This window comes from Parasteatoda tepidariorum, chromosome 9 (genome assembly GCF_982258835.1).
Source record: "Parasteatoda tepidariorum strain Cologne lab strain chromosome 9, Ptep-v5.0, whole genome shotgun sequence".
NCBI classification, from domain to species: Eukaryota; Metazoa; Arthropoda; class Arachnida; order Araneae; family Theridiidae; genus Parasteatoda; species Parasteatoda tepidariorum.
This window is the reverse complement of record NC_141763.1, coordinates 22,394,900-22,409,575: the sequence shown is the minus strand read 5'-3', so window position 1 is coordinate 22,409,575 and position 14,676 is coordinate 22,394,900. Positions and strand designations below refer to the sequence as shown.

Below are 14,676 nucleotides of genomic sequence, written 5' to 3'. Positions count from 1 at the left end.
ATACATGAGTAAAAGGAAAAATTTTTAGTCATCATCATTCTATTACTTTTCCAATGGAAATTGTCACTTTTAAGTAGCGTTTTGCAATAACTAAAATTGTCCGTCATGCAAAACATAAGTCCATCCTGTGAAACATTAGTCCATCATGCACAAAAATAGTCCTTCATGCATAAGTAATTGAGAAATTTTTCAATCAGTGATATTCATTTTATTACTTTTCCGATTAAAATTTTCACTTTTAAGTTGCGTTTTGCAATAACTATAATTGTCCGTTATGCAAAACATTTGTCCGTTATGCAAAACATTTGTCCGTCCTCTGAAACATATGTCAATCATGCAGAACAATAGTCCGTCATGCATGAGTAAATAGGAAACTTTTAGTCAGTCATAATCATTTTATTACTTTTCCAATTAAAATGTTCACTTTTAAATCACGTTTTGCTAACTAAAATTGTCCGTTTTGCAGAACAAAAGTCCGTCATGCAAAACAATAGTTCTTCATACGTGAATAAAAGGAAAACTTTTCAGTCATCACCATTTAATAATTTCTAAACGTAAATTCCAGATTCTCTTTTTTCCAGAAGTCTCTTTTTTTGCATTTACTCCAATTACTGCACAAAGCAAATTCTCTATCTTTATCAATAATTATTTTATTCCAAAATCAGGAGCAAGTATAATCTAGAAGAAAAGTATTTTGTGCTATACTGTTAATAACAAAAAGGCGTACAGAAAAATATTTTAATTCAAGAGGAAAACGAGATTTTAGATTGAATTGTAATCTATCTCACAAAAATTTATTTTTCTAGTTTCTTCCATTACACTGGGGAATAAAGTTTTTGTTGGATTTGTAAAGTTAAATTTGATCTCACCTAATTCGCGTATGGGGATTTCAAATCTCAGACTAGTTTTATTCCAAAAGCAAGAGAGTTTTTTTTTTTTTCAAAATGATGTTTTCAAGTTTAATTTTTTTTCCCTGAATGTACAATGTATCAGGAACATATATGTTTATGTACATATAAATATACTTATCTGCTCCTTTGAAAATAACAATTGAAAACATATGACCTTTACGCATCGTATCATAAACTAGAATGTATTATAGCCTTCTTTCTACCATTCCCTACGTAGCAGAGATATGGGAACCAGTAATATTCACTCGAGTGAATTTTAAAAAAATCCTGGTTAAAAATATATTATTGAATCGCATAAAAGCTGTATTTAGTAAAGTGGAATAAATTGCAGATTTGAAATCGCTGATGCGAGAGTATCTAAGACTTGTTAAATAATAGGATTTTATGCGAAAAAAATTGTAGAAAGCATTAAATTGTTCTATAATTTTTTCGATATCTTATTTAGATACACTTTTCATATTAAGTAAATCAAACTTACTCAAATTTTTTTTTTAAAAAAGAGTCACAAAATTGTTTTTTATAACTAAATTTTACATAACATAATTAATTTACCTTAAATAAACGTCACATAACTTATGTTAGTTTACAGATTATGGCTTTTGACATTAAGTCAAATCATTATGAATGAGTGATATGGAAAATTAGATATTTTTTTAATGTGTTCACGTTAAAAAAGTATCTGCATTAAATCAAGAAAAATATTTTTGAAACGATTTTACGTGTTTAAAGGAATTAAAAATGGAAACCTAACCTAACTTACTTATTTCTGAAACAATTCCATACTTTTTGGTGCATTCTAGTATTTTTTTTTTCAAGTGAGTAGTTTTCAAGTTAATTTCAAAAGACTAAAAAATGAAGATTTTTTCAGTTTTTGCTGTATTCTGCCTACAACTGAGAAGGCAAGCTTTTAATCTTTTCATTAAGAAATGCATTAAAACAATAAAGAAAAGTTACAGCTTTTCACAAGTTTCATTCAGTCATTGAACCTTTTTTGAGCTAATTTTATGGTACTGAAAGAGGCTATTATTCAGTTGTAAAATCCCATTCTAGTACCCAGTTTAATGCATTTGCTTTTTAACATACAGGAGTTAGACACAAAATGTCTCTGTTTACGCAAATCCCCGAGTTTTTGAGCTAATTTTAATGTTTGTAATAATGAGGAAAGAATGTTTTGCTCATGTAAATCAATGTTCATTGCAACCTGGTAGCAGAAGTTACCTAGTAAATCGATCCTCACGAATCTAAATTTGTCTGCTACCTTAGAGCATATACAGTGCTCGATGCCGGTTTCCGTTACAGGGATTATAAGTATTATATTAGTAACTTATCTTTTAATTAGTTTTATGGGTTAACGCGATTCATAGTCGGGGATCATATCTATGAACCCATTTCAGACACTTTAGTTTTATTCTGAGCCTAGTACAATAATTTTTAAGTATCACATATTTGTGTCATAATTTTCCAAATTTAGGGTTTATTTTTTAAAAAAAATTATAAAATAGCAAACTTACTTGTAGTTAATTTGATCCTCTCTTCTTGAACAAACTAAATACACTTGGACAAGCAGTTCTTATCCATTTCAAAGCACGTCCTTTCTTTTTTTCTTTTTTCACTTTGGTATGATGCTCTGTGTTAGAAAAAGAAAAGTATAACGCATACTGTCAAAAATACTTCTAATCAGTAATTATATTGATATTTTATTTTTATTCCATAACTGACGTTGAACAGCCGATCCAATTTTTAGTTTACAACTATCAATGTACAATTACGTAGCTTTGTCATTTTTAGCCCAACCCAGGGAACTCTTGGATGAAGCATTGGGACAAACTAGCCTTCGTTGAGGACTATTTGACGAAACTAACCTGCATTTGCGTAATATAGAGAAGAAAACCAAGAAAACTTCTCGTGGTTAGCTTGGAGGCAGGGGTGGGTAATAACCCAGTATCCATCTACCATTGAGGATATTTCACATCAGCACTGTGAGAAGGGGCAAAATTTCTGTCAACGCTGGGATTCGAACCTGGGACCTCATTGGGAGGAGAGAGCTCTATCCCTTAGGCCTTCGCTGTTCTATGAAGATATTTATTTATTTATTTATGACAAACACAAATCGTTTTGTCATGACAGCTTTTACGTTATGTTTTTATTGTCCTTTTCAAAAATAAAGCCAAATAAGTATAAACATTGACCGTTTGATTACTGAAGAAATAAGAAAGAGTTATGAAATATGATTATTGGAAACACTTTGCTGTTTCAGGGGACAATTTATCTTGTTTTGATGTTTTACGCCGCTCTTTAAATAAGGATTTGTTAGATTTCGATTGTGTTTTCATTTCATCCTCGTTGAAATTACTATTTGCTATCCCTAATGAGTAGACTTTTTTGCTTTCCGTTTTGGCCTAAATTAAAATATTTAAATTAATTGTAGAAAGTACGGGACACCTTATGAACTGTGTAGATATAAAATTAACTCTCATACATTATCGCAATCTTAAATTTACACATAATGTAGATGGAACAGATTTTATTTAAGCATAAAATGTTTTTGCATGAAATTATTAATCACATTTGCACATTGCTTATTGATTACGTGACCTTTATAAGAACATTTAAAAAAATGTGTATTTCCTACAACGGAGGAAATTTATTTTAATTCATTTACTTGTAGCAGAAATGAAACTTATACTGAAGTTGCTGCGAATCAATCAATTCCCTTGGTAGCTAAGAAAAAGTGTGCTCATTCATCAGCAATCAAAATCCATAAGGTCAAAAAGCCTCCACACGATTTCTCATAAATAGCCTGCGCAGACTATTTAAAACGCGAGTTGGTTGTACGCAAGAACCCAATTTCTGTTTTAAAAGTGACTGAGAGAAATTTTTCATATGTATTTGAAGATTGAATCTGTAGTGGTAAACAAATAAATAAGTCAAACCAATCATATTCGTGAATTAAACAAATTTGCTACCACTTTCTTATTTTTACTAGATTTTCTATGAAAGGGCTCATTCGTAAACTGGTTTACCATCATAGTGGTCTGATCGGACTACCTATAAAAAACCGTGTGAAGGCTCATTATGTCTTTATTTATACTTAGGTAATTAAATTTTACGTTTTTCGAAGTCAACAAAATTGGTTGAAGGAAAAGTGTTTGTTTAATCTTGTTAAGCAATTGACTAATGCATTTATTGAAGTTAACAAAAATGTTTAACCCCTTGGGGACGGGTGATTCAGAAAAGCATTCGTACAAAATCAGAATCAGGACGTAATTAAATAAAAAACGGTAACTTAAATGTAGTCGTTTCTAATTTGACAGACTTACTTTGCTTTTACTTTTATTATTGTTAGTTTAATCATATATATAATCAATGTTAATTCGAAGTATAACTAAATAGTATTATTTTGAACAAAGTAATGGTGAATTAAATAAATCAAACAATTATAACTCCACCCACAAATAAACTGCTAAAGAATTACTTTGATTACCAGTCTTATCTTTTCACCCTGGTTGATACGGTTTTATGCTGGCACGTATTTGTGACAGTCGGCGCGAAAGGGTTAAAGAAAAAGTGTTTGTTTATATACTTGTTTTAAGAGTTCTCACCTTTATGAACAATTGTTACTTCATCAGTGTTTATCCTATTACTGTCAATAGGTTTATCCAAAATAGACTCTCCGTTTAGCACATCCATATTCTCCGATTCACCAGTTTTCTTTGTGACTGTTTCTTTTCTTATGTTTCTGTCAACCGAATTTCTCTTTATGTGCTTCTCTATGCTCTCCATTTTGATTCGGAAATATTTCATTTCATCTGTCATTTCAATCATTTTAAGAGAAATGAGATCCATTCTTTTCTCCATGAGATCCATCTTTTTCTCCATGAGATCCATCCTTTTCTCCACTGTATTATCACCAATTTTTGTCATGCTCTGTTCCTTCTCTAATTCGTCAATATCAGTCGGTTTTATACCGCACTCATTCTCTGATTTGATGCTCTTGACGTAAAGAGCAACAGACATCAGAGTCCTCATCTCTGTTCCTGGCATACTTTGATCATCCGTAGATTTATCTACAACAATCTCACTCATTTTGGATTCATTCACTTGCTTCCAATCAGTTTTTGGCGTCTGTGGCTTTTCTGCATCAATATTTTCTAAGATAGCAGCAACTTCATCTACTGATGAATGCTCAATCCGGAGCGTAGGCTCAGTGCTGTTCGTTGGAGGTGTGTGTTTAGCATCTATGTTCTCATGAAAGCTGTCATCATCTTTGTGGAAAAAGTCATGCATCAAAGCTTCACAAGCTGGTAGTCTATGTGACGGGTCAAAAGTTAAAAACTCTTTCATGAATCGGAGAGCAAGTTTCACATCCGTCTCACGCAGGTCATCAGCGCTGAAGAATTTTGTTATTGGCCACAGTAATCCATTTTCCTGCAAAGAAAGTTATGAAAGTGTAGCTATTATATAATTAGATATAATTATAGTTGTTAAAAGTAAAATTTTTTATGTTTAGTTCTAAATTTAGGAAAGTCTTATAGAATTCTTGTTACAATTGTCCGATAATTTCTCACATTACATTACATATCCTTGCTGAGTGAGTTGAAAGAATTAGTTTGTTTTTCAGAAAAACAGATAGGTATATTCCGAGTAAAATAGCTAAAGTGGTTAAGTAAATGCCAGGTTACTTAGTTTACGATGATTCATCGTGGATGAAAATTATGAATTTTCAATTAGTTAGATCTTGTTATCATTGACTTAACTATGTAAATATGCATACACTAATTTGATGATCTTAAAGTCAGAATTGACAAAAAAAATTTCAAGATTGTGACATCAAAAGACAGCTTTCAGACACCTTTTTTTAAATCCTCGTGTAATTATGATCCCAATACATGACATCACAATTTTGATTTTCTACGTAGGGAATGACTCGCCCGTTTTGGTCACCGCACTACCCTCATGCGAAGTCGAGCTGTTTATACGGTTGAACAGTTTAACGAGGACCAGTACAGCACTCCCTCCATCTCTTCGCAGACTAATCAAAGTGGTTGCCCATTCGCGGCATAGGTGATCTACTGGGAACTATATCTTACGGTCAGTCCGCTGTGAGACTATACATTATGATATAAAACTATACCTCTAATAGGTTAAATACAGTAGTATACATTTCTTTTCTCTCGCCAATGGATGCCGCATTTGTTATGGCAAAACAACCTAGTAGTTCCATAGCCAGACAACCGAACACCCACATGTCTATGCTAGTTCCATCAAGGTTTTCTCTCCCTTTGGACAAGACAACTTCAGGTGGTTGGTATACCAGTGACATGCCAATTTGGTGTCTACAACAAAAAATTTTGTCTGGTTAATAAATAAAATGCATTTTTTTTTCAAACTTTACAGTGCTTAATTAAGTTAAAATGGCTAGATTATAATATTAAAACTAAGAAGAAATTCTATAAAACTAATCTTGAATGTAAATTGTTAAAAACTAAACTTATTGTCGAAATCAATTTATTGCAATTTTTCAGCTATCTTATTAAACCAATTTTTTTACGATAACATCATGTAATGAAAAGAAGATTATAAATGTCTTGATCTTGAATTAAGTAAATTGTGGACTTGATCGTAGCGAAAATTATAAAATATTCAAAACGAGTTCATAAAATTGAAAGAAGCATACTTCCAGCTGAATCAAGAATTTACAGTTTAAGTGAAAAATTAGGAAATATCCCTAAATCATGTCACACAATTTTATTATTTTTTTTAAATATATTTGTTCCCTTTCTTTCTTTTGTCAGAGAGTGTCATACTTTTTCCCTTTGTTACAAGTCAGGTAATATTCCATAAACACATATTTTAAATTGAGGAACGAAGCACAACGTTCAAGTATATTTCAAAGTATATTTTACGTTTTGATTTCCGTGTTTTAATGAAACTGAAGTATTAGTAAAAAATGCTGTGAATGTAGACCATATGTCCTTGGGTAGGATTCCATAATAGTAAGGAACTTTATATTGGGAAAGCATTGATGTTAGGTAGAATTGAAATTAATAAAATAGACAGAAAATAGTATTTAGTAAGTGTTTATTGAATAGACCCTAATACAGAAGGGTTGTATGCAATTATTGAAGGGGATTACATAAATTCTTGCAAAATTTAATGGAGGGGGATAGAGAAACTGTGATAAAAGGGTTAAATGAATTGAAATTAGATAAAAGCTTAAAATTAGCTGCTAAGATATTTAATTTAATTTTATACTCCCTTTTAATATTATATTTAAAAGCAGAAAAGTCTGTTATCTTCTTCTGATTTCGTTTTGTGTTCTCAGAACCATTTTTTATGTCAAAAATGTGATTAAATTACATTCTTTGAAATTAAAAAATAACATTTAAATTATGATCCATTACGCTACTCAAACTCGATTCGACTCGATAGAAGATTTGTTGAAGTACCTGTCCGCATAATCGGGCATCTCACTTCTTCATCTAACATATGACATTTTGCCCTAGAGCAACTGTGACTAATGGCGTGTGATAGTAAAAGTTCGGCAGATGAAAATCTGTGGACGTCATCAGTGGTTGCTTCTCCGTGTTTAAGTGTACTTTCTCTTGGGCCTGGCTGGGCAGCCTGTGAAACAGGCCGGGTGTTCTTCTTTGCAGTTCGCACATTTCGGAGGCTTACTCTGAGGCTTGATGCAGGTGTATGTTAAATGCGCACCAGAGCATTTCATGCATGCTGGCTTATAGGCGCAGTTTCTCTGGGTGTGGCCAAAGCCTTGGCACGTATAGCACTGGATTTCGTGGCTGCCGCCACGAAATCTTTCCATGCGGACAGATGTGTCTAGAAGTCACTACTTTGAAGATGTTCCGGTGTTTGTTTTCGTCGGTCAGGATCACTAATTAGAGGGAGAGGAGCTAAGATCCTGCCCCCCCTTTTTTTCTTCATCTGCTCGATTTTGAATGGCCATAGACCAATATCTAAAAGTTCTCTTTCGAGATGGTGAATCTCGATATCGGCCTTGAGTCCTCGGATGAGAACTGTTGACTTTCTGCTGGTGAGCTGTAGAGTTTCTATCTGTTCAGGAATTTCAACTGGTGTCACGACTGCTGCCGGGACTTCAGCAGTGGTCTAATCTAGGGTGGTTTTCTCTGCCTCTGGTTCGGGAGCTATCTTTTTCTCCGGGTGGAGAGTTTCACTTTCGGATTCGGAAACAGGATTTTTTAGTGTCGCCGGGTTGACACTACCCTTCTTCCTTTTCTTGGTTTGTTTTTCTACAGATGCAGCAGTCTCTGGGTTCTCGTTCGAGATCGGCTTATCAATCTCTGTAGGGTTCTCAACTGGGATTGGTTCTTCCAAATCCATAGAGGTTTCAACTGGTGTTGCAGTCTGTTCTGCTGCTGATCGGAGTTTCATTATCTACGTTACTCAATATGAATTGAAAATAATCTTTCAACCAGAGTTTTAAACACATAGTGGTAGAATTGTAATAAGCCTAAAGAATTTTTGAAGGTATAGGTTTTTTGTAATTCGGTAAAGAACTAATTTTTTTACTTCAAGCGAATGAAAATACTGGGTAATATAAACGTATTATTTGTTTGTTTGTTTGTTTTTTTTTTAAAAATTTAGTTTTCCTATTAAAGCGAGAAATGTAGGAATTAAGGCTGTTGTAATGGAAAAGATTATTGAAGAAGCCTTTGTAATGGAAAGGATTATTTTATAAGCTTGAACAGACACAGCATATATGACGCAAAAGGACATGTGCATATTTATTAAAAATTTGTAATGAAAATATCCAACGGGACAGTAGTACGTCTGATGTATACATTTAAGGTAAATGCCCTACCACCTATTTTTTGAAGAGATTCATTTCTCCCATTGTACTGGAACATGAGTTTCTCACGGACATAATTTTCTGCTAATCCTAATATTAAACTTGTTCACAAAGAAAAGCCTTATCCCACCCTTCATTTAATATTCATTTTTATCCATTCCTTTCTATTTGAAACTTTTTTATTGAATGCACATTTAAACAGTAAACACTCAAGATAGTAGGAAAAAAAAAGAAGAAAAAACACATCTTTTAGGGAATTTCATGGTTGGGTTATGCATTAGAAATTTATGAATGAAAGGTACACATTATTATTTTATTGTTTTATCATAAAACGTAACATTACTACAGGATGCGTGGCAACAGGAATATTGTGTTGGTTATAAACGTAAATGTTTTCTAATTACAATTAACACTAAAACAAGTATCTCATAGAACAAACTCTTTTACTATCACAAATGTACACAAAAAAATTATAAAACAAATATGTTGCTAACAAAAGAATAATGTAAGAAATAATATAAGAAATAATAAAAGAAATAATCACTGCATCTGCGTTCACGCACTTGCGTCTGGAACAAATATGTAGAAGGTTTCGCTTATTCGCCATTGTGTAGTATTATTTAACTTACTTTTTTAATAGCTGCTCGCCGCTGCGTTATTTTTCTTGTTATTCAATCTTACCCTTATATTGTGCGGCTATTTTTAAAACATCTTATTTATTTCTTCACCTCTAAACGTCGCTATTCCATCGCTACAATTTAAATTCTTTCGCTAAAATTTTAAACTCTACTTCAAACGAAAAAGACTTCTTCATTGGACTACATCTAGAGCAGGTAATAAACTGTTTAAGAAACAGCCAAAAAAATTATTAGCTTGTTTATGGTGAACTCAAATTTTGTTGTGCAGGTATTTAAATAAATTTTACACAAGTTTATGTCAATGTGATAGATTCAAAAATACATAATAAGGACTTTTAATTAAGAAAAATAATACGCAATTTAAGGCTAAGGATGAAAACAAGCTATTTCACTGTAATGAATAATGCGATTGGTCCTAAAAACAAGCACATAGAAGAGTGACACAAGAATTTCAACTTTTTAATGCAACTTTCTTCAAAACTAATGACGGGAAAAAAATGGATAAACATCAAAATAATTCCAAAAATTGGAAGATTTGAAATGTTAAACCCTTAAGAAATTCATTATAGAGCGAAACTATTCCGTAGTATGGAAAATATTTTAAATGATAATTATAATTTTGATTAAAAATTTAATAGATAGAAATGGGAAGTTAGAAATTTCCATTGTCTCGAGATTTTACATATCTAATTATTTATTAATTTTTAAAAGCAATTGAGTAGGGGAGAGTGGGGTCAATTGTAACAGGGTACGTTTGTAGCAGAGAAAAATTTGGAGTGCCGGGATTCCTAGATTTGGTACCTAGGTGGCGCACAAGGTGTATTTAATAAATCTACATGTACACCCCTGCTGGCAACCATTTTTATGCACTTTTGAAAGAGTTACATCACAAAACATATTTTCATGCTACGTAAGTACTCTTTTTGGTATTAGAATATTATATTGAAACAAAGTAATTTTGTTTAAACAAATAAAAATTATTAACCGAATATGTAAGTGGACAAAAAAAAGATTAGCTTTGTTAATTAACTAGCATTGTTTTTAACAAATGAAGCTGAAATGGCGTCTTGGGGACGATTGTAACAATAAGTAAAGGGACGATTGTAACAGCTGAAATCCCTATTTAATTTCTTATGTAGCAATTGCTTCACCCCTTAGGTCCCATTTCTTATGTTTACAAACCATTACTTAACTCTTTAAGATCCACCAATAGTTTCCTATATCATTTATATTATGTTGCATGTGTATTATTTTATTTGTCACCTTTCACAGCATAAATTGAAATTTTTAACCCCTTAAAGTTAAAAGTTTAACCCTTTAGGTCTCTGCTCATTATTATTTTTACTCCTAAAATATCACTAATATTCTGATCAATAAAAAAATATATCACAACTATGATAATATGTATAATTAACTATGTTTTAGTTGAATTTATGAACTGTTACAATTGACCCCCGTAAGTGGGGACAATTGTAACAAGTGCACGACTGTCAAAAATTGTTAATAACTAAGATAATAAAATTTAAAATAAGGTATTTTTTTTCTAGTAGAGGAAAGTCTACTTTACTCGTCTGTCAATTAATACTAATAATATATTGGATTTTTTGTTAGTTGAAAATAGTTAAGTAAAAAATTTTACTATTGACCCCACTCTCCCCTACTGTTGCAATTACAATTTCCTACTATACTACTGCAATATGATAAAAAGAAATGTGCATCTTGGTATATAGTGAGTTATTGTTTATTGATGGATCCACCGAAGATTCACTATATATGAGGGTTCTGCTGTGTTTAATTCATTATTGTCTCCTTTAAAAAGAACAGGAAGTGTGCGGTGTAGGCGTAACTCTCCAAACAATCCCATTTTACACATAACCTTCTTAGAAAGAAACCGAAGCATGGAATCTTTTTAGATATTAAATTCGATGTCCCCCCCCCCTCCAAAAAAAATAATGATAAACTTAGCATTTAAATCGCGACTCTCACTCTATTTTAGAGCTTATATTGATTTCATTAACTGATTTAAGCATTCGTGTTATGACTTGAAAGGATAGATTTTCTGACTTCGAGCATTCTTTCCTGAACTAGGAAGAAATAAATATTTTACCACTTTTTTTATTGAGAAAGAATTATAAATTATTTTAAAATTTGACATTTCTTTGAGATCACCATTGCTGATTTTGAATCTGTTTCTGGAATCGCAAAAGGCTGGGATTCTTTCTTGGCCTTTGCGTTGGCGAATGAAATGAAGATAATAATTCTTAAAGTAATTAAATCGTCGTAAAGTTGTTTCTTGGCCTTCGGTGAGCGGAATTAAACAAATTCAGAATTATAATTTATTTAATTAAATTGTCGTAAGGTTAACGACGGGAGTTTTAGAATTACTTTTAAGTCAAGCTATGATTGGTTCCTACCATTCCTATAAGACAACCAATACCCACACATGTGACCGATGAAGTCAACACCAGCTAATCTTTATCAGCAATGTGGAGTATTAAAGTTGAGCTAAATTTCTATATTTAACTTAAAATGTTAATTAACATAAAGTTAATTAAATACACAGCCCTATTGCTCATCGAATTAGGTGAAATATAATTATTTCTAGTCTACGTTTTTTACTTCAATTAGATTTATTATTTGTATACGTATTTTATTCTAACCGTGATCTCTTTTTGTTTTGTGTACCTAGTAACTTTGATGCATGATAAGTTAATGAATTCAGCATGGCATCGTGCTTGTTTTTGTGTAAATATATAGAGGTAGAATTGAAAGCTTTGTAAAAGAACATAGGCAGAGATGCCAACTGCTCCGGACAAGCCAAACTAATTAAAAAAACGGTAATAACTACAAAGTAAAATTTACAAATATTTGACTATTACAAACACACGATCGGCAACCTTGGAACTGCCCCAGTATTTAAGAAGCTTCGAACTGTACTCAGTCTCTATCCCACACAGTCTTACTTAATTTTTATGTTTCTGTTTTTAGCTTGTTATGTTCCGTTGTTAAATAAATGTTTAAGTTTATTGTTGTCATAGTTGTCTTCAACTTACTATGAGAGAGTTCCTCCCCCTCAATTGGTGACCCTTGTGTTATTATGTTTTTGGATACGCTATTATCCGTTGTTTTACAATTTGGAATAGCTGCTTGAATTTGGTAATGTACAATTTCCTCTCTTATTTGGTCAACTGCTTTGCTTTGCACTACTTAAAATTTAAACTTAATGTATAGTAATATCTTTTTATTGTATAATGTTAGACTGAAATTTTTAAACATTATTGTAAGAGACTTTAATTAGTAGTTATTGAATTTGAATATACGAACTTTAAATGCTGTTGTATATATTTCTTAGTATAATATTTGTAGTTTTGAATCATTCTTAGTCATGTAAATACTTATTTTTATTGTGAATATTTCCATATATTCTCTAGTTATTGAATTGTTCTAATGTATATATATACAACTAGTTTAGTTTGAAAATTTTCATGAGTGAATCTTTAACTAGTTGCTTAGTTTTGTGTTACAATGACTGATAAAGATAAAACGGGAACTGAAACTGAAATTCATAAAATTGGCCTTCGCTTACCTGGATTTTGGATTGATAATCCAAGTCTATATTTCACGCAGATTGAGGCTAATTTTAAATTATCAGGGATTACTTCTGAATCTACTATGTATTGCTGTTTAATCTCTGTTCTTGATCAGAATATTATGCAAGTAATTGCGGACTTGGTCAGAAACCCAAATTTGGAAAAGCCTTACACTGCCGTTAAGGATAGACTTATTGCAGAATTTTCCTTGTCCGAGAGTAAAAGAATTCAAACTTTACTTCAGGACCTTGCATTGGGGGATTCTAAGCCGTCTGCCTTGTTGCGACATATGCGAGAATTAGCAGGATCTAATTTTTCAAATGAGGTTATTAAATCTATTTGGCTATCTCATTTACCCTCATCTATTCAGTCTATTTTAAGTGTTAGTACGGAAGGTTTAGACACTTTGTCAACTTTGGCAGATAAGGTTTCTGAAGTAACTAGTTTTTCTGCAACTTCAAGTTGTAATGAAGTTGTAAATAGAGATTCACTTATGGAAAAAATAGCTCAAATGTCTACGGATTTGGCAGAGTTGAAGAACGAAATTAAAGCTATGCGTAGATATCGAAGTCTATCCCGTAGTCGTTTGCGTTCCAAATCTAATGTTTCGAAAGGTTTTTCTCACACTTCTAAAGGTGAAGCAGAGAGTCAAACTGCCGAAACGGAAATGTGTTGGTATCATAGGAAGTATGCTGAAAAAGCACACAAATGTATTGAGCCTTGCAATTTTAATTTAAACTGATGAGCTCTACTATTAGTCCGGTGGTTAATAGTAGTGAGAATTTAAAATTTAGCCACCGACTTTTTGTTTCTGATCGAAAAACTAAGTTAATGTTCTTGGTCGATAGCGGATCTGATGTAAGTTTATTGCCTATAACATTTAAAGGTTGCAGGCCAACATCAAATTATGTGTTGCATGCTGCTAACGGCACTGCTATTAAAACATTTGGTGTTAAACTTATGTCGCTAGATTTTGGTTTACATCGAAAATTTGATTTTACATTTATAATTGCGAATGTTTCAAAACCAATTTTAGGCGCGGATTTCTTACGACATTTTGAGTTGTTAATCGATCTTAAAAATAAGAAATTAATTGATACGAAAACGTCTTTGGCTCATCAAGGTAAAATCTTTCCTTCCTCAATCCAAAGTGTTAAAACAATATTTGGCAATACTAAATATCACGATTTAATTCAGGAATTTTCTGAAATTACTAGAGTTAGACCTAATTATCTTAAAATTAAGCACGATACAGTGCATTATATTAACACGATTGGTCCTCCGGTCGCTTCAAAAGTTCGCAGATTGAATTCTGTTAAACTTCAAGCTGCCAAATCTGAATTTGATTTCATGCTGCAACATGGTATTTGTAGGCCATCCAAAAGTCCTTGGGCCAGCGCCCTACACATGGTCCCAAAAAGTAACTCTGATTGGCGACCTACCGGCGATTACAGAGCTTTAAACGCCTGTACTCGGCCTGATAAATATCCTTTACCAAATTTGCAGGATTTTTCTCAAAATCTGTTTGGCAAGAAAATATTTAGTATTATAGATTTTGTTAAAGCATATAATCAAATTCCCGTAGCAGAACAAGACATTGAGAAAACTGCAGTTATAACACCTTTTGGGTTATTTGAATTTTTGTATCTGCCTTACGGTTTGTGTAATGCACCTCAAACCTTCCAACGTTTTATTAACGAAGTTTTATA

The 14,676-nt window shown here is 32.2% G+C and overlaps 1 protein-coding gene across 1 annotated transcript in view; it reads right to left on the bottom strand.

Annotated features, from left to right (window-relative positions):
• Positions 1-2,428: 2,428 nt before the first annotated feature.
• Positions 2,429-14,676, bottom strand: part of LOC107436914 (cyclin-dependent kinase-like 1) — a 32,316-nt gene continuing 20,068 nt past the window's right edge. The window contains exon 4 of the mRNA XM_087151276.1: positions 2,429-2,538. Within this exon, the coding sequence (XP_087007402.1) occupies positions 2,429-2,538 (110 nt within the window). The remainder of the gene's footprint in view (positions 2,539-14,676) is intronic.